Below are 23,521 nucleotides of genomic sequence, written 5' to 3' on the forward strand. Positions count from 1 at the left end.
TTATTACTGGCGATTATTCTGGGATCTATGCTTTTTACACAGATACAGACGACTAATCGGCCGAATATCGTGGAAAAGTGAGCCGAAACCGGAAAACCATGTCAAAACTCAAGGTTATGTTGACAGTTATCGAGTTGTGGGGTAACCGTATTACTTCCAACTGGCCGAACTGTCAACAAGGAATACTATTTTAGTGTTATGCGTAGTTTGCGCAAAGCTATTCGCAAAAAGTGGTTGGAATTATTGGCCGATAACTCATAATACTGATTTAGCTCCGAAGGACTTCTGGCTAATCAGCAAAGTCAAACAAACGTTCCGAAGAAATCGTTTTGAGTCAATTGAAGACATTAAACAGTGATTCACATTTTGAAGATTATTCCGGAAATTGACTTTAATAACTGTTTCCTGGCTTGGAAAAACGTAGGCACACGTTTTTTGGGGACAAGGGTGATTATTTTTAAGAGGACGTCATAGATTTCAAAGAATAAATTAAGAATTTTCAACTTTTAAACAAAGTCTTACTAATTTTTGCTGCTAGTAGTACATACACCAACAATAACTGGACACTAGAGTATATGTATAGACAATTTACATGTGTAAATCACTGCCACAAATAAGTAAACAAAAAATTTCAAATTTAATCCACAAACAAAAAATAGAATAAAATATTTGCTTTTCTCGCCATTCGTTAGCATTTAAGCATTTTTTTGTTTGTTTTTGGACAAATAAATATAAATTACATCAAAGCGCAGAAGCCATTCAAGCGCGCAACCATTAAGCATTATGATGCGGCATGCCACAAAAGCCACATACTAAATTCTGTTGCACAACAGCAAAAAAAAAAAACAACAACAATAAGCCACTGTAAACATTATGTAACAGTTAAAATAGCAATAACAAAAAAGTAAGCAGCAACATTTACGCACGAAAAGCGATTTAAATCGTGCTGTGTGAAAATGCGCAAAACAAATGTTGCTCATACCACATGGCGCCCACAAAGTGAGACAGTGACTGTGCCGTGGTACGGCGGCAATGTAAATATAACACCGAATTACGGAAAAAAATAAACAACACACTTTTAAACGCATAAAAGCGCAACGGCACTTTAAGACACCGCTTTATGCCAGCCCCCGCACCCGCTCCCTCGTATGCTCTTTCCAACAATTTCTTTATCGCCACAACTTTCCCCCAACAGCTACATACTCGTAAATGGCCGCTGCTATTAATATTTTTCATTCTTAAATAAAGATAATAACAAAATATGACTTTCTGCCGGAAGTGAGTGCAGGCGCCACAAAAGGTTGCCACCATCTACGGCGCAAGCGGCCGGAGTGGCAAATACATTTGTAATGGCGAAAATATTGGGCAACCACAAAAGTTGGATTGTAAACAAAACATATACCAGTTGCGCTGTTGTTAGTGTTGTTGCTGCGATTTAAGCATAGTGTGCGCGCCTTAAAAAACAAAAGCACAGCAAACGGCAGCGTAAAAGTGGAGAAAAAATATGGCGAAAACATTAACGCAAACATGAGTTAAACATAATGACCGCTAATTTGTTTTAATTTATGTTGTAGTTGTGCTGTTGCTGCATTGGAGTCTTCATAAATTTCCGTTACGGACTATTTGGTGTGACTTTAATGTGTTCTTGTACGAATGTACGAGTGGTTTTGTGGGGTGTGTGGTTGTGTTTTATACCCTGTAGAGGGTTACATTTGTAATACACAGAAGGAAACACGGAGCCCCTATAAAATATATACATATATAAAAACACATACATGTATATATAATCATATATTGTAAGCTGAGTCGGCTTAACCATGTCGGTCCGACTGCATATACACCTTGTATCGAGATATCCCTCTGAAATTTTACACACATTCTCTTCTCCCAAAGAAGTTGCTCGTTTATCGAAATCGCCGATATCAAACCACTTGCTGCCTTTATCACTGAACGTTCGGAATAAAGATCTGGATCAGAAAACTTTTCTTTTGAGGAGATATCTTCGCGAAATTTTGAATGCATTATTATACAAGGTATTGCAATAATATCCGGCAAGTTTAGTTGTTCAGATCAGATCATTGTGACATATAGCTGCCATATAAACCGTTCGATCAGAGTTAAGTTTTGGAAACTGGTTTATTTCTGAAGGGTATCTAGCTTCGGTGCAAACGGGATTTCTGGTTTTTTTTATCATCATGTTTATGATGGTGGCTGCGTTGATATCATTTTCAAATTCAAGTCCTTAGATCGCCTGTCCGTTGTGGTACCTATAAGCTCCTCAAAACTTTATCATCAAACCCTTACAAATCGGCAAAGCGTTTTCAGTCTCTTACAAATTTGTTGATAGCAAGTCGACTACGGAGATGTTTCAGCCTCAGTCGTGCAAACTCTGGATAATAGAAAAACATTTATAATTGTTTCCACCTCACCCTCCTCCATACAACTTTGACAATTAGTATCTGAAATGATTTAAAAAAATAGCCTTACCCAATAGGCATTAGGATGGTGTATTGTAAGAAATCCCACGAATGCCACGGTCGCCGACCATGTATAGACGATGTCCATTTCTCCAGTGCTAGAACGCAAGATGGAGTCCCAAAACGGTTCTATTCTGATGTGAGCGGGACAAAGGGTCAAAGCTCTTCGGCTTTGCAGTTGCCAGCGGTTCCGCTGTGAATATGCAGCCAATTGAATCTAATAATAAAGTTGGTTGATGTAATTTCGGGTGAGGGTATATACTTCTTGAGTACCGATGACAGCCGCTATTTGGACACGCTCAAGTATAGCTTTTTCAATCGCCCTCCACCAAACGAATATACCAAAGAATATTGTTGGCTTGACTACGTTTGCGTAGAATCAAAACACTGCCTTTGGTAAGAGCCCGCACCTTTTCTCTATATCTTTTCCATAGCAATATAAGGTAAGCGATGCCTTCTTAACTATTCTTTTGACCTCCATGAAACTTTTCTATCAAAGTTAAGTCCTAGGTATTGCAACTTATCAACATGTTGTAGACACGCGCCTCCGAATATCGTTGAATGCTATACTTCCTAGTAAATATAACCATTTCAGTCTTACCCGAGTTGACAACTAAGGTGCTTCTGTTTGACCTGTTGGATACCATGCAGAGGTAGCCTTGGGTTATCTCACAGGTCGCACTTAAAACATGTTCTATTAGCATAGAAACCATGTCGTCAACAGAGGCTGATTCTTCGAGTTTTTTAAATAAGTCCTTAACTTGTACCTAGTAGAAAACTTTAGTCTTTTCTGCAGTAAATGTGTTGCAAATCAACAGTAGAACAAAGCATTACTCCCTTAAATCAAACCTGCTCAAAGTACCTTTCAAAATTTCATACACTTGCAGCTGTATGCCTGATAAGCTCTGAGTGCATACGGTAAGCATAAGTGGCAACTATCCAAAGCACGCACAAAGCCTGTTGATGTTGGTGATGGTTTTGCAACAAAATAACTCAATTCCAAACCAATTCGCTCTTGCAAAATCCTTCTTTGCCTACATATATCCAATGCATGGTGCACTTATATGCTTGAAAGTGTAACGAGACCTTGTTTGCTTATTGAGAGTATTGAGAGCTCACTTGAATTGCAACCGGCATATAAATCACTTTATACTCAGGCTGTCCAAAGCACACGCTTAACTTGTTTTTGAAGCAAAACAGCTGCGGTAGAATTTCGAGAGTACATGGAAGGTTGTGGGTTGGAAGTAAAGCTCTCTCAGTAGCACAAAGCAGCGAATTTTGTGTAGTGTAAGTTTCGGGAAAAATCTATTTCGTTTAAAGAGTGTCAAAAGAGCGTTCTATTCAGATTTAATTTTCCTAAAGGTAATTAATTGCAATTTTAATTTATTAGATATCGACCATGGGTCCACTTTTGCTCCTGATGGTTTGAGAAAGATTGTGGAGAAAGTTTCTAGCCCCAGTTCTATTAATGGTTTATTTAAGCTCGTTTTTTGATAACTAATCACAAAAACTTAGAAAAATTTAATGGTTAAACTTTGACCGATCGAAGAGAGAAATAAGTATTAGCAAAATGGAATTTAACCTTCATTAAAAGGCTTGAATGCTACCAGAGAAAATGTGTTCACATATTGGGCCTTTGAAAATTTTTTAATATCTGATAAATTTCTATAAATGGAAATATACTCTGATTCACATAAGTATTTATTTATAATATATACAAGCCCATCGTTATCTGTCTTTGTTCACTAGAACTCGCTAGCAAAGCTCAACTCCTCCAACTCCCACAATAATCGCTGCCTTTAACAAGAAATTTCACATACGCTCCCAAGTAATGAAGAACAAACACATAGATATATGTATGTGTTTGTGTCTATAATTTGTGCGAAACACGCCAATAAGCGTAGTAAATATAAAACCAACAACAACAAGTAACTTCCGTTTCTCCTTATCAATATCGCGAGCATTTGAGCGGCCCTCTTGTGCTTTTGAAGCCTGCCTGCGCATTCTGTATAGCTGCGGCTGACTCAAAAAGACAGCGCCAAATATATACTTTTGCGTATCCGCAAATCACCAATTAAATATTTATACTTCAATCTATTCAACATGCGCATTTATAACCATTCATGATGTAATAAATATAAAACTGTGCAAAAGGTCGACGGCTTACGTGTGTGTAGTTTGTGTTGTGAAGAAAGTGATATCAAAAAGAAGAAGAAGAAGAAGAAGATGGCTCAATACATATGTTTAGCTATAAATGTATATAAATATACATATCTATATATATATATATTTATATATCGATGCGTTTGTTGGCTTAAACCACATATCCAATTCACTGTTATCTTGTTGCTTGCGCTGGGAGCTAAATTTAGCCAGCAGCGTGGGAAATATCAGCTGACTGAAAGCGTACGCTTTCAAATTTAAACTTCTGCTTGTTCTAATCTCGAAAATGTTTGTTGTATACAATGCTTCTTGGTTGGTTTTATTGACCTCGCATGGCTGTAATGATAAGCGCTTTCATTTTCGACATAAATTACAATATATGAAACAAACTGCACAAAATTGCTTCTCCTTGGTAATTTAATTGTAGAAGTTATAATGAAACATTGAAAATCTAAAGAATATGTGGCTTTTTAAGCTAATCGCCTTCATTTTATCTTCATTTCATTATGAAAAAAAAAATGTATATCGTTTGAATCGGATTTTTAATCAGTTAAGCCAATGCTATGTAAAATTTCGTGATGATCCTGCCAAATCCGGTCAGTTAGGTTAGGTCGAAGCGTTCATGCTCTCATCAAAGATGACACATGATACCACTTGGACAGCTGTTAAAGCTGGTTCTTTTTGATATCTAAAACTTCAATATATGGATCTCAAAACCCTTAGAGAAATGTTTGAGTCTAAAATAAATTTGTTTATTTGACTATTATCAATCCTCTCCACTTCGCTTAGTTCGGCAAAAGTGTGACTGCTAAGATGTTTCAATATCAGTCAGACAAAAGCATCAAAGTGTATTAAGTATCTAGATTACTCCACCAGGTCTTCTTCCATACAGCTTTAGCAATTTGCGTACGACAAAAGTATGTAACCTCACCACATGTAAACTTATAAATGGATTATCCATTTCAGGTTCCCAACTAATTTAAAGAAAAAATTAAGAAACTATTTGGAAAGAACATTCTTTGGTATCTAATTTTCTCAGATAGTCCATCCGTTGAATCTAATTTTCGATTACTCATTCCAGCATATCAACTGGTAACGGGAGAATGTCACGGGTGATGTTTTGCTCAAAGCCTAACACGAAGCGGGATTGTTTGCATAGGCTTTATACTTTACACATCCCCACAGGAAAAGGTCTAACGGTGTGATATCACACGATCTTGATGGCAAATCGACCGGCCTTAAATGCGAAATTATCTGCTCACCGAAGTATTGGCTCTATAAATCCATTAAATGATGCGATATGTCTGAACTGGCGCCGTCTTGTTGCAACCAAATGTCGCCAAGACTACGAACTTCGACTTGAGGCATCAAATAGTCGGATATCATGGCGCGATAACGGTCGTCATTGACGGTTATGTTCTCACTGGCATCATTTTTTGAATAAATATGCACCGATGACTCTACCGGCACACAAACCACACCAAACCGTCGTTCTGGATGAAATGACAGCTCTTGGGTCTCCTTAGGTTGCTCTTTGTCAAAAAATGGAAATTTTGCTTGTTACATACTCATTGTGCCAGATATGGGACTCATTGCTGAACAGAATTTGGCTCGAAGACGTTAGATCTTCTTGGAACTTTTCAAAAGGCTATATAGAAAATTGATGTCGCTAAGGAGGGTCCAGTGGCTTAAGCTCTTGCGCAAGATGTATTTTGTACGCTTTCAATATAAGATATTGTCGTAAAATCCGCCAAATCGTTCCATACGTCAGTCCGAATTTACTCTCCACGGTCGGTCTTCGTGTATACTCTCAGCTGCGACTGCTATATTTTCTTTAATCTGATCTATTCGTTCGAATATTATCCAATAATGAATACTGGATCTCAAGATGGGTGATGCTGTTGCGAACAGTCCGCCCGGTAATGTTAAGTTCAGCTGTCATGCAAGTTTATTTTTTGTCCAGCGCTTTCCAAGCTCATGAGAGATCCATAGATCAAATATTAGGGCGCGAGAGAACATCAGAGTTTCGACTTGTTGTCAATATGATGAAATTGAGATAAGACTGTTATATAGATAACCTATGACTATATTCTTCCACATGCTCACTTCATACATATATTCGTCGAATTTTTTAGCTACTTTAAAATGATTATCGATTATTTCTTTCCGATTTGATGGGGTCATTTGCACTTCGTTGTGTTCATCCTAGTTTATCGACCCTGCAGTCTGTGTCAACTATCTAGGGATCGGCCAATAAAATAAGCCATACAAGATTTTGGTTTCCGACTGTACACTGCAGCTCTAAGCAAATTCACTGAAAACTTAAATGTCACTGTAGTCGAACAAAATGATAGTGCAGGTTTAGAGCTAAGCAGAAACAGAAGTAGAACAGAAACCCTCTACAAATCCGTTTTGAAATGAAAACCACTTTAAATGGACTAAAGCTAATTTATTTATTATTAAAATATACGAAAATTAAGTTAATATAAATACATAATCACTTAAAGACTAAATTACTATAATATTTAATTTTTTTACGATTTTTGTTTAGTTTAATTTTATATATACTTAGTAGTGTATATCAAATCTTAGAAATTCATGCCCGAATTTGGGAAATGCGGTGCAGTGAAGAATGAGCACTGCTGCTGATGGAATGAAATCTTGTTATAGATTTCCTCACACTGATGATGAAATTGGTGTTGCTGTAGAGTAATCAGTTGTTGTTGTGCCAATTGGATTTGGCGCTGGTGATACAAGTACCACTCGTGTTGCTCTTGCAGCGCCTGTGTCATCATCACTTGTTGCGTACGCTCAATTTCTTGTGGCGTCGGAAAGTAACGCGCCGTAGGTATTTGTGGATGTGGCACGCCTTGTGCCATCGCCTGATCAACGCTCAGTTTGGAATCGAATCCGACAGCACCATTTGCACCGAGTTGTGCCTGTCCATGTACCGCATTATTCTTAATCGACTCAACTTCAGGGTTTAAGGTCCAATAATTGCCACGGCCGGGATCGCTGGGCGGGCGTGGTATCTTCATGAAACATGAATTCGTAGTGAGCGTATGCCGAATTTGGCATTGCCAGCCACGTTGATCTTTGCGATAGTATGGAAAATTATCTGCGATCCATTGTTGGATGCCGCTCAGTGTGAGTTTTTGTTCGGGGCTGCTGCGTATAGCCATCGTAACCAATGCGCTGTAGGTATAATTCGGTCTTATATCGGTGTCTGTTTGCACCGGTGGCTTGTTATCTTCACCATTCGCGAGTATGCTGCGTATGGAAAAGTTAGATTCGAATATTGGTGCCATTTTATTTATTTTTTTAAGCAGATGAACTATTAAATCGTAGCGAAGTATGAGTGCTGATGATAACTGTTTAAAAGACTTTAACTTGTTCCGAGTTGTAGGAGAAGCAGAATCTTTCTGATGAAAATTTCTTTCGATTCCTCGCTATTTATATCCTCGAAGTCAAAAAGTCAGTAAGTCAGTTTGAGTTCATCTCCATATTATAAGGCTATAAACGATGCTGGCGGAGAGTGACTCCAGTTTTTTGGTTTCAAATTTGAGTTAATATCAAAACCAAAGTCATAAAATCAAGGTCAAATCAAGGGTTATTATCGGGTAAGCCAGTAAATAGAGCGGTTTTGACTTCAGCACAGCCAAGGTCAAGCGGTATACTCTACTTTTTCACATGAAGCTGCTACTGTTCTTTAGGTTGCAAGTATAGTTTCATTGTTAGAAGAACAAAAGGGCAGCAAAAAAATTCCATCTGCAAATCTAAAACTTGCCAAAAACCACTCAAGATCGGATTTTTAACATTTCTCAGGTAAGCCATCGGCGCTTTAAAAAATTAAATGCTCTCAAAAGCACTCAACTTTCTGCGATCGTTGGTTTTAACTCCCGGCTACTATTTGGCGTCCATAGGTTACCGGTAAACAATAGCTGGTATACGAAACCTCACTCAATCTTGCTAACATTCTCCTACCTGTGCACTTGAGTTATTTTGTCAAGCTTTGACTTTGGTTATGTAACACACGCGTCAAGTTCCTACCTGCTTGTAACACACGACCTTCACTTGTGGCTCGGAGAACAATAGCGACTGCGCTACAATTTTGCTGTTAAAAAGTCCTTCGATTTGCGACCTTCAGCACATTGTTCTGCAGTTTTGATTTTTGGCCGCTTTAATTGCCGGCTTAGAGGACTATTGTTCTCTTTCACGAATTTGATTTTGATTCGAGGATTGAAACTGATGGCTTTAACCCGAGGCATTGTGGCTTTCATACAAGATAATAGATTTTAAAATTGACCTTGGCGGTAAGTATTGACGGTAGCCTTTGTTTAACAACAGTAGATGAGAACTCAGAAGCAAGAACATGAGCTGTAGATGACGCAATCGCTGCAAGAAGCATTCGTTGGATGCTTATGAAATCACCAACCAAGAGAAATGCTACAAGAATATTTTTATGTGGAATTCTTTGATAACTATAATATTTTGGGGAATGCAGGTGTGATGGCTGTCTTTGGCCGGATATGGTTCCGATTTTGTAATGTTAAATTGACAATTCGAAGATTTTTTTGGAGAATATTTATTGAGTGACGTTTTTCAAGGCACTGCGAAGTTAGCTTGATTGACGCAGGATGAATATTTCATGCTTTTCTGACTATCAGCTTTGATTTTTCGTGCCACTTGGTATTTATATCTATTAAATAGATTCTGGAATCTCACGTGGAATATTATTTTGGAACATATATTGTGAATTATCATATTTTTTTTACCGTTGGAACCGTATATCTAAAAGTTTAAAATGATTTTAGCAGAAAAAATCTGTTTTGTTAAAAGACGTTTGTGCCTTTCAATAGTTTACTTAACTCAAAGTGGTAAATCTCGACATTACTTCAACTCGATTGGCTTTGACAAACAAAATGCTTCCCTACTTGGATGCTACAAGATATTAAAAAATGTTTAGAATTATCTTCGTTACAATTTGAATACTGTTTCACTTCCTTTCCATGTTAAATGAATCCAAAGGGATGCTTGAAAATACATTTCTTAAATTCTCCACCTAATATTTAAGAAGGGTATCGTTGTTAGACGGTTGTCTGTGGCTCTAATTTTGGTAAGCTTAGATATTTAACAAAGTAGAAAAAGTAAAAAGAAATATTATTGTGGAAGAAATGTTTTCCAACACAGTATCCTAAGCAAGACAAATAAACAACAAGAGCATTTACGTATGCTTTTTAATTTTTTATGCTAGTACATAGTATAATCTGCCAATCATACCCATCAACCAGCAACAGTTGAATAATAACCTTTTTAACCTACATTGTTGAATAATGCACGAATAGGGTTACGCAATAGGAATAAGTCGATTTAATATGGACTCTTTAAGATTTCAGTCATGTTGAATGTCGCCTAGTATTTATATAGATAGATAGTTTACATTCCTTGTGAAGACTTCTATGGAGATAACCCGCGCAATTAATGAACAACTTTCAGAATCTTATGAATCTAATGCTATCGTTATCTACTACTTAAGCCAGATTTGTGATAACCTTCCAACAAAGTCCAACCCATCTACTGTATTTTATATTTTATTAGGAAAATAATTTAATAAGGAGATAAAACTGCAGCCACCATAGAGCTACATCTCCTCTCCTTTTGAAGGCTCCCAAAACAAATATCTAATCTAGTCTATACTCGTAAATAACAACCAGTTTTTTTCCATCTTAATATCAACTTTTAGCATCTATTTCCTATTTTAACCACACAGGCTATAAATTATGTTCGCTACTACATATATACTCTGATAAAAAACTTTTCAAAATACACAATTTAAGCTGTTCAAGGTAATAGCCCACTGATATAGCAAGACAGGCATGTTCAGTGACTTGCAGAACTTGGTTTTTACTCGTAGAAGAAGGACTTTACTTCTCAATAGCCTACTCCGCCCAAAGTATTAGCTGTTGGCAAGAGTTATTCTGCGTTGGATTTCGAGGCTGACATTGCTTTTGGTGTTAATACTGATTCCAAGATAGACGAAATTATCTATGACTTCGAACTTATGACTGTCAATAGTAACGTTGGAACCAATTCGCGAATGCGCTGACTGTTGGTTTGATGACAGGACATGTTTCGTCTTCCCTCGTTCACTAACAGTCCCATATGCTTTGCCTTGTCTGAAATCTCGTTTGGTATTGAATGGCTCGGAAACGTCCTTCCCGATCCTGACGGAGGTTTTGGTATTGCTCAATGTCAGTTCAAAAAAAGTGGTGTGGTGGTGAATATCCGGTGAGTTATTGATGCGGACGGTCGGCTTGAATCTTTCACACAGCACGCTTGATAGAACCTTATATGTGATGTTGAGATGTGATTAAGTAATACTAAAGTGTGTAAATTATAATAAATTTTTCTTCATTCATGAGTGATCACAGAAAAATGCGGCCCTTTCCAAAGCCAAAGGACATATTATAATCTTAACCTCCTGTTCCAGTTTACGGAACCGATGGACCAAAACCGAATTAAAGGTGTAATTTTAATAGTACATTAAATTCACACTCCGATTTGGTTTTCTTTGATCGTCACTTTGCTAAAAGAAACCCCACCAAAAGAATATGTCTGCCAACATAGGATCACTCCAATCGAAAACCCCTGTATTTCAATGTTTTCGGGTTCAATGTACAAACGAAGTGTTTCCTAAACTCCCACTTGAGAAAAAATGTTTTTCCGGAATGAAGCAAAACAAATAAGAAAATACATAAAATAAAAATAAAATAATAACAACAATATACTTAAATATGTATATGCATGTTTTATATATAAATAAAAAAGTAGGAATATCTGTATATGTCTGTCAAATGGGTTTGTGCAGACAACTCATATATATAGTATACAAGTATATATATTTACATAGTCTACGAGTATAGCATGTTGAAGTGCGAGTGTGTTTATGGTTATAAACACACATATATTTAAGTATATATAGTATATGTATTTTTATTGGATACAAAAGAGCGATAAAGGAACAGGCCATAAAAATTCAACAGTTACCCATGTGCTTCCGCTTTTATTGCAAAGCTTATCACCATCGTGTGTGGGTCTATCTACAAGGTACTGTGCACAAATACATACTTATAAATACTTATACAAAAAGCAGCAAAGGCTTTGTACAGGTGTCTTTAAGGAAACATAGAAAGAAGTGTTGCAATTGAGGACCATATAAATTTCGAAAATCGATGCAACCATTTATAAAAATGCTTTAAAATCATGTAATCATAAAGGGTGATTTGGTAAGAGCTTGATAACTTTTTAAAAAAAAAAAACGCATAAAATTTTGCAAATCTCATCGGTTCTTTATTTGAAACGTTAGATTGGTTCATGACATTTACTTTTTGAAGATAATTTCATTTAAATGTTGACCGCGGCTGCGTCTTAGGTGGTCCATTCGGAAAGTCCAATTTTGGGCAACTTTTTCGAGCATTTCGGCCGGAATAGCCCGAATTTCTTCGGAATAGTTGCTGGCTTATTTCTGTAGACTTTAGACTTGACGTAGCCCCACAAAAAATAGTCTAAAGGCGTTAAATCGCATGATCTTGGTGGCCAACTTACGGGTCCATTTCTTGAGATGAATTGTTGTCCGAAGTTTTCCCTCAAAATGGCCATAGAATCGCGAGCTGTGTGGCATGTAGCGCCATCTTGTTGAAACCACATGTCAACCAAGTTCAGTTCTTCCATTTTTGGCAACAAAAAGTTTGTTAGCATCGAACGATAGCGATCGCCATTCACCGTAACGTTGCGTCCAACAGCATCTTTGAAAAAATACGGTCCAATGATTCCACCAGCGTACAAAAAACCACACCAAACAGTGCATTTTTCGGATGCTTGGGGAGTTCTTGTGCGGGTTCTGGTTGCTCTTCACAGCTAATGAGGAATTTTTGGTTATTTACGTAGCCTTTCAAGCAGAATTGTGCCTCATCGCTGAACAAAATTTGTCGATAAAAAAGCGCGAAACACATTTCGAACCGAACACTGATTTTGGTAATAAAATTCAATGATTTGCAAGCGTTGCTCGTTAGTAAGTCTATTCATGATGAAATGTCAAAGCATACTGAGCATCTTTCTCTTTTGACACCATGTCTGAAATCCCACGTGATCTGTCAAATACTAATGCATGAAAATCCTAACCTCAAAAAAATCACCCGTTATTAGAAATAGTTTTAGTTCAATGTAAAGCTCCGGCTAAAGCGATTTGCATTACTTCATATTAAGAATTTTGTTTCCGATTATTTTTAGAAAAACGCTAAAACATTGACAAAAAATGTGTGATGTCTATATGGGACATCTTTCAAAAGGAGTCCCTACTGTTTTGATCTTCATTTTAAATGAAAGAAACTGAGTAAATGCATTTATTTGCATTATTAACATAATTTTACTTGCAGTTAATATCAAATAGTCAGTCTGCATTAAAGGAAGTAGTGCGCAAAATAATTTAACACTCAACATTCTCCTAAATAATTTCATGTCTGTCTATAAACTACTCTCATCTTCACACCTTTGGTATATATTATTTCGTAAGTGAACTCATCAAGATAGCCACATCAATTAAAAATAATTTATTTTGCCGAAAACAAACTAGACTCCCATCTACAAAATTCACATTTAATCAAAATATTTTCCATATGAGTATGTTGAGAGCGATGAAATTTCATCAAAATCTCATAGCGCACTGGCAGTCTTAAGTATGGATAAGTTTATATGCAGATTTGCTCTGAAGCTTCACATCTACTCATGACTGCTTGCAATTATTTGAAGATATATTACCTGTACGGATGAGCGTAAATGAGAACATGCATATACATATGTAACTATGTACACGAATATAAAAGTATAAGAATATTATTCTGGAAATCAAATTAACAAATCCAAGCCATAAATAGAGATTATGAAGCTGCTGATAGCATACTTTGGTATTGAGGTTAAGGCTGAGCTGGAATTTGTAAAAGTAATTTGCGGAAGAAGAAGCATGTAGATAAACTTGATAACAAAAAATAATTAAAATTCGTTAAGAAATAAATTTTCAGAAATTTTAGAAAATTTTGCGATAAACGTAAGGTTATCGCTTTTAAAGCACGCATACAGAAACAAGGTATTGCTAATCATAAATCTGTATATATAGGCCGGTGAAAATAGACAGAAAAAAAGTAAAATTACATAGTAAATTGACAGCGAGCTTAAAGTTAGCGATTTTGCAGAAAAACGTTTAAAAATAACACAATAAAACTATACATCATTCCGTTATATGGAACAAAAAATTCGAAGTGAATGGTTAAGAATATTTTTTCACGATTTTCGACGAAACGGTAAGTTGTATTAAAACTTTTTCTGGACGAAAAATGTATACTATAGAACTAGCTTTAATACCTCGTTGCAAACTATTTCCTACGATTTACCGTTACTGAAATACAATACAGTACAATATAACGCTTTAAAAATTGAAGAAAACGCAATAAATACGCTATATCATAGACGACGTGGAAGCGTGCATATGTGTATTACAACGATCTTAATATCTCATTATCAGAAAGGGTAGATCTTTGAATAAAGATAAGCTGAGAACTTAATATTAAATATAATAGAATTTAGAAAAGCTTCGATTTGCATGTTAGTTGTGCCACATTAGTGGCTGCGACGCATTAGTCGTGGCACGCACAACTGCCACCTCAACAATTAGTATACAATTTGTTCACTTAAACACTAAATCGGCGACACAGGTGACATGGTTGACGTGACGCGTGTAATTTGTGGTTTAGCGCTGCGCACCCCTCCTCCATTTGGTGTATACATATGTATGTATAGTATGTGTGAGAAGTTTAAGTTTTTAAATTTGTTGGAATTTGGTGGTGAAATTGATTTTCTTAAAGGAAATACTGTTTGAGACATCTTCTTTAAGGTTGGCGCCAATATGCAGGCAACGTTTTACAGAGGTTGATTTAAACAATGAAAGTTGCAAAGATGAAAGATAGCATACATTTAAGAGGAATGCAAAATTATCCTTATATTATAATAGGTTAGGTCGTAGGATTGATCCAAAATCAATGGAACTCACATGGACAGATATCTGCTATATACTTCTGGTTCACTAGATCCACATAGATCAATAAAGACTTTTGAGCTTCCAACAAATTTATTAAGCGGTTAATATCAATCCCAGCCACTTCCTTAGGTTCGCCAAAGGAGTATCTATCGAGGCTTTTCTATCTCTATAGTAGTTAAGGGCTAATATTTGGAGCTTATAATGAACATTTGTAGCTCTGAAAAGTTCCTGCAGTATTACCAAAACTGTACTGATTTAGAAGCAGTCTCGGATGCATAGTAAGATCTCAATAAGGTACATGGCTTTCTTACTTAGCACAAAGAGTAATTCTTTCTTTCCTTCACAATTTTTAAGCACTCTCTTTATTTGATTATAAAGACCACACATTACCAAAATGCATTCCCTTACGCGCAACTCGACGAAATTGATGCATAAATACCATAAATAATAAAGCCAGCAAGTCATACCCCACAAATTACTAGCCAGCTGTGACATTGTTTTGATAAATTCGCCGCCATTTATTTGTTGCAGCAAAATTGCTGACTCTAATGCATTTCGCGCGCCAGTCGTTAGGAACTAGCGTGTAAAGCAGATATTGCCGCAGAGTGTTGACTTACATTGCGAGCGGAATGAATGGCGCGCCGTGGCGTATGAGTAACCGGAAAATGATATTTGATTACCCAAAATGGGCTTTGGAACGCTGATGTCGCTTAAATATGCTAAAAAATGGCTGGAAATTTTATAAAAAAAATTTTCAAAAATTACGCTTTTCAAAAATATCATGCTCTTTCAGATTTTTAATAGTTTTATCTTAATACGAATATGAGTGCGGATTATTCTTATATGAAATAGAAAAAATAAACATTAAAAGATGCACAATCATTCTTCATAATCTCTCTTTCAATTTGAGCCAGCATCACAACAGAGTTGTATATTTCTCACATTTCGCAAATATTTAGCCTCACACTAAGTTATGTCACTCCAAACGGGTATTAGTTACCAAGTCAAGTTGTTTCAGAGCAACGGCACACTTACAGTGTTTGCTGTTATTGTTGCACTTAAGATAAGAATATTTCAATTGGTCATGTATCCTTCTGGCTATAAATAAATACAATGAGTTATGTCACTAGCAAATGCTACATCCGCTAGAGTGATGCTGATGCTTAAGCACAATATGGCAGTCGCTGGGGAGTTGATTTGATAAGGAAACGAAATAAATGCGAACAACAGCTGTTGGGTTTGATTTCTTAAACTAAGTGCCAAACATTTCCATATATAAATAAATTTTCGATTTTGTGTAGTATTATAGTTGTTGTGTTTTCCTAAAATAAGTATAAATATACGTATGGTAAACGCTTGGAGGCTTTGAGCTTTTCTGTTTTCGTGTTTCAATTAGCTTTCTGTCTTCTCAGAAGCTTATCGCTGCCGTCCACTCGTTTGTAGTTGATATATTTTTTATGATAAAGACTTGAATTTGTCTATCTAATATGCACTAGCAACAGTCACTTGAGACATAACTAAATATGTGTGCATATGTGTGTAACAGGCGCTTCTAAGATGGTTGCTTACTATTAACTTTTAGTTCGTTACTTGGATATAATGAAATGCACAATAAACGAAGACACAACAAAGAAAGGCACTTATAGTAAATAAGTATCTTGCTTGATATTTCAACTGGGAATTAATATTTTGGGGCTCTTAGATAATTACATCTCTTCTTAACATGAAAATTGATAAAGATATAGCTCTCTCAGGATATTGAAGTTATCTACCCTTCAAAAAAAATTTTTTTTTTAAATATGTGACAAGAAGAAGAAAAACTAAAACCTGAAAAAGTTTAAAAAAACATACATGTTGTTAAATATATAAAAAAAAAATCATAGTTGCCACATGTTTATAAATTAAAATTAAAATAAATTGGTATAAATATATTAAGTACACAATAAAGATAACAAATTACTGAGGGTTAAGAAAGCATAAAATTTAAAATTTTATTTGAGCCGGGTTGCCACATGTTCAGATTTTTTTTGCTGAAACCAATTGGTTAAAGAAATGAAATAAGATGTGCTAAGCAGAGAAATTAAAAGGTATAATAAAAACGGTCTTTTGGAGGGTTGCCACCTGCTGAAAAAAAAATTGTGTAAAGGTAAAGGCCTAACGCTCTTGATTACTGCAAAATGGATGTCCAACTAAACAAATTTATAAATGGTTTCTGTAAGTAGAAAAAGTGAAGTGTTGCCAATTGTTTAAGAACATATTATTAAAAATAAATAAATAAAAAAATTAGGGTTGCCACATGTTCAGATTTTTTTTTGCTAAAACCAATTGGTTAAAGAAATGAAATAAGACGTGCTAAGCAGAGAAATGAATAGGTGTAATAAAAACGGTATCTTGGAGGATTGCCACCTGTTGAAAAAAAATGTGTTAAGGAAAAGGTCTAACACTGTTGATAGTTGCAAAATTGATGTCCAACTAAACAAATTTAGAAATGATTTTTGAAAAAAAATTTGTGAAGTGTTGCCAATTGTTTAAGGGAGAGGTTAAATATGGATTAAGTAATTTTTTATCGGCACAAATATATTTTTTCGTGTTCATAGGTATACGTATAAAGCATGACATTCTCAAATTAAATTTTCAAACAAAATTTAAACACAAATTCCACTTAAACTTAATGTACACTCATGATTTATTGTTAAACTGCTGTAAAAGTGCTTGTAAAGCTCAATTAAAACCATGTATGACAATTTAATGCAGTTAAGTAGGTACTCAAAAGCAGGTATGTACATACATAAAAAGGTACTTGAGGAATTCTCGCAAATTTCAACAGCGAAAATAACGAGCGTGTAGTCAATTGTCGTTTAAAGTGAGCGTGTTTGTTGCAAGTATACAAAGTTAAAGCGCTAAAAATTTTAGTGTCTCCGAAAATTGTTATACATGTGTTTAAATCTTTTAATAAATTTTTAATAGCCTTCATCAAAACAGCTCTATATCAGCTTAATAACAAGCAATTCGTTACAAAATTCTATACTACAATTTTATTTAATTTTCCCTACTTGCTTTAAAGCAATTCAATATACTTATATAAAATTGCCCGGCATTCAAACCCTTGCCATTGTGCACACGCGCCCATTGCATATTTTTAGGCGGTCAATCGTTCGCTGACATATTTGACCCTGCCAAATTGGTTATCCATTGTGTGGAGTGATCTTTGGCATTTCGCTTTTGAAAATTATTGGCATCACAACTCGTTTTCCACTTCGCTCAACCCAAACGTAATTAAATGCCTGCCATTGGCCAATAAATTCGGGCATGTCAACATGTTGTGAAATGTGCAAATTTACAGCGCGCCAAAAAGCGCACTGCCGGCATTTGTCGGCTTCAAAAATGGAGAAAAAATCGCTGATGCAGTTAATTTATGCCTTTCAGCTACAACACTTTAATATTGTGGGCATTTCGATGTTTGGATAAATGTCGAAAGGTTATCAAAATATTTTGCAAAAATTATTGAAAATAGATTGAATGTAAAAAAGAAATAGTAGAGTCAAAATAATATACAATTAAATCATTTATTAAAGAAATTGCTGAAGTTATGGGATATAAAATGTACAACTCCCAGACTTCAACATTTATAACCTTTAAATTATTGAATCTAGAAGCTTAGATTTGATTAGGGTCTTCCTTAAATTCACAGTTAGTAAACGTCCGTGTTTTGAGGTTAATATAGGGTTAGTTCATACTAATTCGGTGATACGGTTAATAAAATATAAACACGCTAGAGGATCAGCAAAGACTTTGAGTTGCAGAGAAAAGTTTTTTTTCTTTCGGAAACCATGAATATGGAAGATAACTAGCATAAACCCAGAATTGTAAGGTTAAGTTCTGTTAATCTGGTTGGCTTGTTAGCCACGCATAGACCAGTTTTGGTCCTTAGCGATGCCATAATGGAGAAATAGTTATCGTTCAGGTTACCTGCGTTTAACGAGATGTTCAATAGGTTCTACGGCCTAACTATCGATCGGTACCTTTGTGGCCTGCCACCCAGTAGAAGATAAGTCGGTTGCTGAAGAAACTCAACACTGTCTGCTGCTTCGCTGTGTACCGAAACACTTCTAGTTGATCTGCGATATGACGTTACTGAATCGATTACTGCTGGATGCCTTCGTAGATATTGATTCTGGAGTTGCGTACTAATACATTAGAGGCAAGCTCGGTGGCTTTACGATTAGCAAAGACTTCTGCTTGAAATATTCTGCAACGGATTTGGTGCTTGTAGTCCGCAGATGAAGAAACTTAGGTATGCAAAGTTATGTACTACAGACTATAACAAGATTCCTCTTGATCAGAAACACTGTCAACATAGCGAGCCTCATGCCGTGAAAAGATAATTGACCAGCCTGCAGACTAATGACTCTTAAGTTTGTTCCGATGGTTTGAACGTGCAAATTAAAGAATCCAGACAATAATAGGATTATAATTGATGTCTCTGAAGGACTATATATATAGAAAACCTTCCACCAATTAAGAAAATCGCAAACTCTTCAACTCCAATCTCTTATATAAGGTCAAGGAGTCGCAGATTAAGAAACTCCACACTTTTGGGTTACTACAGGATGCCTTTTTAAGAGCGTCTACTGCGTCGACACGATTGCTTTTGTCAAAACCTGTTAGTCACTAGCTTTAGCTGGTAGAAAGCAGTTAGTAGGACTCAAAAACAATCAAACTACAAACATGAAAGAATACCAGAGCGAACTCGGGTCTAAAAATTGCGTCTCTTGAAAGCTGCTCAGTATTATCTACATAGTTTAACAGTGAAGGAGCATAACGAACTCCTCTATCAGCAGCTATTGCTCGGAGTTCGAGTTGCCTACAGAGACCCTAATAACTTTTAGGCATTTACGTTCTAGAAATCGATATTAAACTTCCAGTGATCTACATCCATGTTTTAGATGTTTTGGGGTTAAATAACCCCCATAAAATTTGTCATATAGGCACAGAATCTTCAAGGTTATATAAAAAAACTATTTCTTTCTCCAATCGGATAAAATTTTTAACAAAAAAGGCGAGCAAATCAACGAACACCGATTGTGTCTTTATAATCTAAAACGAATAACATTTGCCGTTGGATATTGTGTGATTTTCACAGCAGCACTTTTTATGGTAAAGTGTCGAGTCATAAAACCGAAATGTTGGCACTGCGTCAATTTTTATAGGCAAAAGCATAATGCCGGCACATTCGAACAATGCGGCGATAGAATGTGCTGAGTAATGACAAAGTAAGGCAGGTAGATCTACTGGAACACATACACAGTTGTACATATATACTGATATAAATATATATTTGAGTGTGTTTTGTATTAAAATGTAAATAATGCAACGGTTGATTTGGCGCTCGCCGTAAAGCTGCGGTAATGCTCGTAATGCCAGCCTGGTCGAATAAAAGAGATTTGATATTTTGGAAGAAACGAATAATGGCAACGAAATAAAATAAACAAAAGCAATGAGCATCAAACAGAGCTGAAAATAATAGCAAAACGACGTGGCAGCACCTTCGCCAAATGGCCGATATGCAAACAGGCTTACGCCAGCGGCGATGTGTGGGGTGCGGGGCCGCAATGTGTTTGCATTCATGCATGCTAAGTAGGTTTACAGCAATAATGTTGCCAATCGATTGGAATTAAAGTCGTTTTTTCAGCGCTAAAGAGGATAAACGACAGGTTGTCTTTTGGGGTATTTTTTCAAAGCAAAACAAAATCTGATTTTCTATATATTTGTGTGTATAATCACACATAAATAGGCATATTTAGCATTTGATCTTTACTCTTTTGCTTATTCCTTTCGGGAGGTGGAGAAATGCTCGTGGCATAGCACACCTTAATGCCGCAGGAGCTTGTAAATATTTACGTCAGCAAAACTGTTGTTATATGATTTGCTGTTTTGCTGCAGATGTTTTAAATTTCCAACAAATGTTTGCCAATTCCACTGGCCATATTCACAAAAGTATCTGAGCATAGTAATATTGTGGTATTTTGCTTATGGACTTGTGGAAGAGGCAGATGTGAGTGTGTGTATTCGTAGGCAAACTAGGGTTTTTACTTGGGTTCATATTTCTGTTTGATGATTTTATATCTCTGACTAACTAATTTAGGATCCACAATCTGTCATTGCCAGTTTTCTTTCTAGAAGTATGGATCACTTTTAACCTCGACAATGCTAGCTCTGACAATACACTGAAACAACTGCATTTTTGAGCACTCAAAAGATCGAATTGATGGGTCACCCACCGATAGTATTGAAGAAGGGATCGATTGACTTCTTTTATATTCGTACGTAAAAGATAAACGAAGAGGTCAGCGCATTTCGACATCTGAAGAGGCGATCGATGCATTCAGGAGTTGTATTAAAAATGACACTTTACAATATTTCTCATGTGTTGCAGATTCTTCGTTGATTTTTTTAGCCTTGTATTATGTATGTATCAGTAATGTATAGACAATTTGAAAATCCACAGCAGCAAATTAAGTAGCGACCCTAGTAAAGTTGCAATATTTCCTTGTAATTGCGTCATTAAAGTAGGTTCGAAAAATCTGCATACAAACTACTGCAGTTTAATATGGAAAATTATAAAATTGTTGCATCAGCAAATAATCATTGCTATAAGCTCGAAGGACAATATGAAAGGTGGACATTGGTCGACAGCCGGCACATGTCAGCCCCAAATGCTTATACTTGCTTGTAATATTGATGCTGAAACCCATTTAATATTAGCATACAGTATAAGCACCTAAGAGCATATGACACTACAGAGCCTTGTCATTGCTGCCAACAACAAAGGTCAGCAAAATTTTTGATAATTCTCCCTTAGCGAAATGCAACAACTCGTAGCAGTAAATAGGCAAGAATTTGGCTGCAAAAATAAAAGCCAACACCTCAGTTTGCAGGTACACAATAAAAATGGAATATATTTCGCTACAGTGCCAGCGTTTATGCACACTTGTGGCGAAAGCATGCTGCCGAAGGTCCTTACGAAAGGCCAATATGGGCGAGTCACATGTGTGGCAAATGGCAAGCTCCCGGTTGCTGTGGGTAAATGTGTTTGTATTTGTAAATATTTGTATTGCACTGGCAGCGGGAGTAAGTGTGTTGCAACATTTACCTTAGTGTGCTGTTTTATTGCCGTAGGTAATGCTCCCTTGACTTGCTGTGGAGCATATTTTGCAAACTTGCTTCTAAACACATCGTCACCAGGCAATGAATCATTGTGGCATGGTAGCCTCAATATGCTCGTCCAGCAATTGCAATACAATGGAGCACTTTTGTGTACTCATGTATTTGTAAGTATGTGTGTGTGACTACATACGATTTGTAGCAAGCATTATTTGCATGCGGTGATGCAAGAGCGTTGCAGACAAATGTGATCGTAAGCGCCATTGTGTTGCAAGTAGCACCCATGATGTTCTATGAATCTTTAAGCGATTTCAAATCGATTAAATATCTTTCAATTGCTTATTATAAGCACACTATATTAGCAGTAGTCTTAAGTATAATATATTATGTGAAGGGAGGTAGAGTATTTGAGACAACTTATTTATGTTACTCCGATTATACTTATTTGTTGCAACTTAAAAGCATAAAGGATGTTTTATTGGACATATAATTTAATGTCAATGGTATGGCCAAAAATTATTTTTTTTTATAAAGATAAGGGTTTGTCATTATGATTTAACAATGATTTTTGTAACGTAACTCCCACTTCATCCAACTTCTTTAATGATAATGGAGACAACACCTCTTAATTATTCATACTAACTACGCATTTATTCTTAAAAGCAGGAAAGTCAACCCTTTATAATTGCTTAAGGAGTATTTTACAAGAGAAAATCATACCAACGTCACAGCAAAAGTTGTGGATATGCCTATATGCTACGAAACCTATCAAAAAATCACTGATATACAATAATATTTATTTTTAGAAATCATTAAAAATTAATATATATTTCCAGCACTACTAATAAATCTAGTTAAATTCCTCAGAAAGAACAACAAGTTCACAGCTTAGCATTTCGCAAAACTTTCTCGCCACAGTCGGAACTTTCTCGCCAGCCAAAGCCGTAACCGACAAGTTTTATCTGAAATCAAACTTCAGTGTAACTCGATGCAACCGATTTATTTCACTTCTTCCAACCATTATACTTCTCCCATCCATTACACATATACTCGTACTTATATATATACTAATACATATATATACTTGTATACACTTTGACCTACTTTACCTTAGCCGATATAGCCTCAACATTGTTTTTGTTATTCTAGACGGAAAGTGTTGAAGCGTACAGTTCCGCTGCATAAAGTTATTTACAAGCCAAAATAGTATAAAAAGCAAAAAACAATAACAATAACAAAAGCTTTGTTATCTTCAATGTAATTCTCATTTCTACAAGTATCGTTGTACTTACAGCTGAGATGACTTTGAGATTCTACTTCCGTTTAGTAATATACGGGCAGGAAGTATGAGAGTGTGTCTGTGGGCGTAGTGCTTGTTGTCTATTTTTGTATTTGTGTGAAAGCGAAATATGCACTGCCATAAAGGGTAGAATTTCCTGATTACTTGTGAAGTATCGCCAAGCAATGTGCTACCTGTGTTTTGCTCAGCATTAATCTACAATATCATTGCTTTCAGAGCAAAACTTGTCAATAAAAGTGTGCGTGTGTGTGTGAGTGAATGTTGCTCAGGCTTGAGTAATTGCTTCTCGCAATCTCTTTGGAAGCTTAGACGATAAAGTGAATATAT

At 36.0% G+C, this 23,521-nt stretch overlaps 1 protein-coding gene across 1 annotated transcript; it reads right to left on the reverse strand.

Moving 5' to 3' along the window:
- Positions 1-7,228: 7,228 nt before the first annotated feature.
- On the reverse strand, positions 7,229-8,024 carry LOC105226837 (forkhead box protein I1-ema-like). The gene has a single exon (XM_011205924.2). The coding sequence runs from the start codon at positions 7,946-7,948 to the stop codon at positions 7,229-7,231; it is 720 nt and encodes a 239-aa protein (XP_011204226.2). The 5' UTR covers positions 7,949-8,024.
- Positions 8,025-23,521: the final 15,497 nt, after the last annotated feature.

The sequence above is a fragment of the Bactrocera dorsalis genome, chromosome 5 (genome assembly GCF_023373825.1).
Source record: "Bactrocera dorsalis isolate Fly_Bdor chromosome 5, ASM2337382v1, whole genome shotgun sequence".
NCBI classification, from domain to species: domain Eukaryota; kingdom Metazoa; phylum Arthropoda; class Insecta; order Diptera; family Tephritidae; genus Bactrocera; species Bactrocera dorsalis.

What these genes read in the sequence shown, in the direction of transcription:
- LOC105226837 (XM_011205924.2), bottom strand. Translation starts at nt 7,948, where the DNA reads ATGGCACCAATATTCGAATCTAACTTTTCCATACGCAGCATACTCGCG.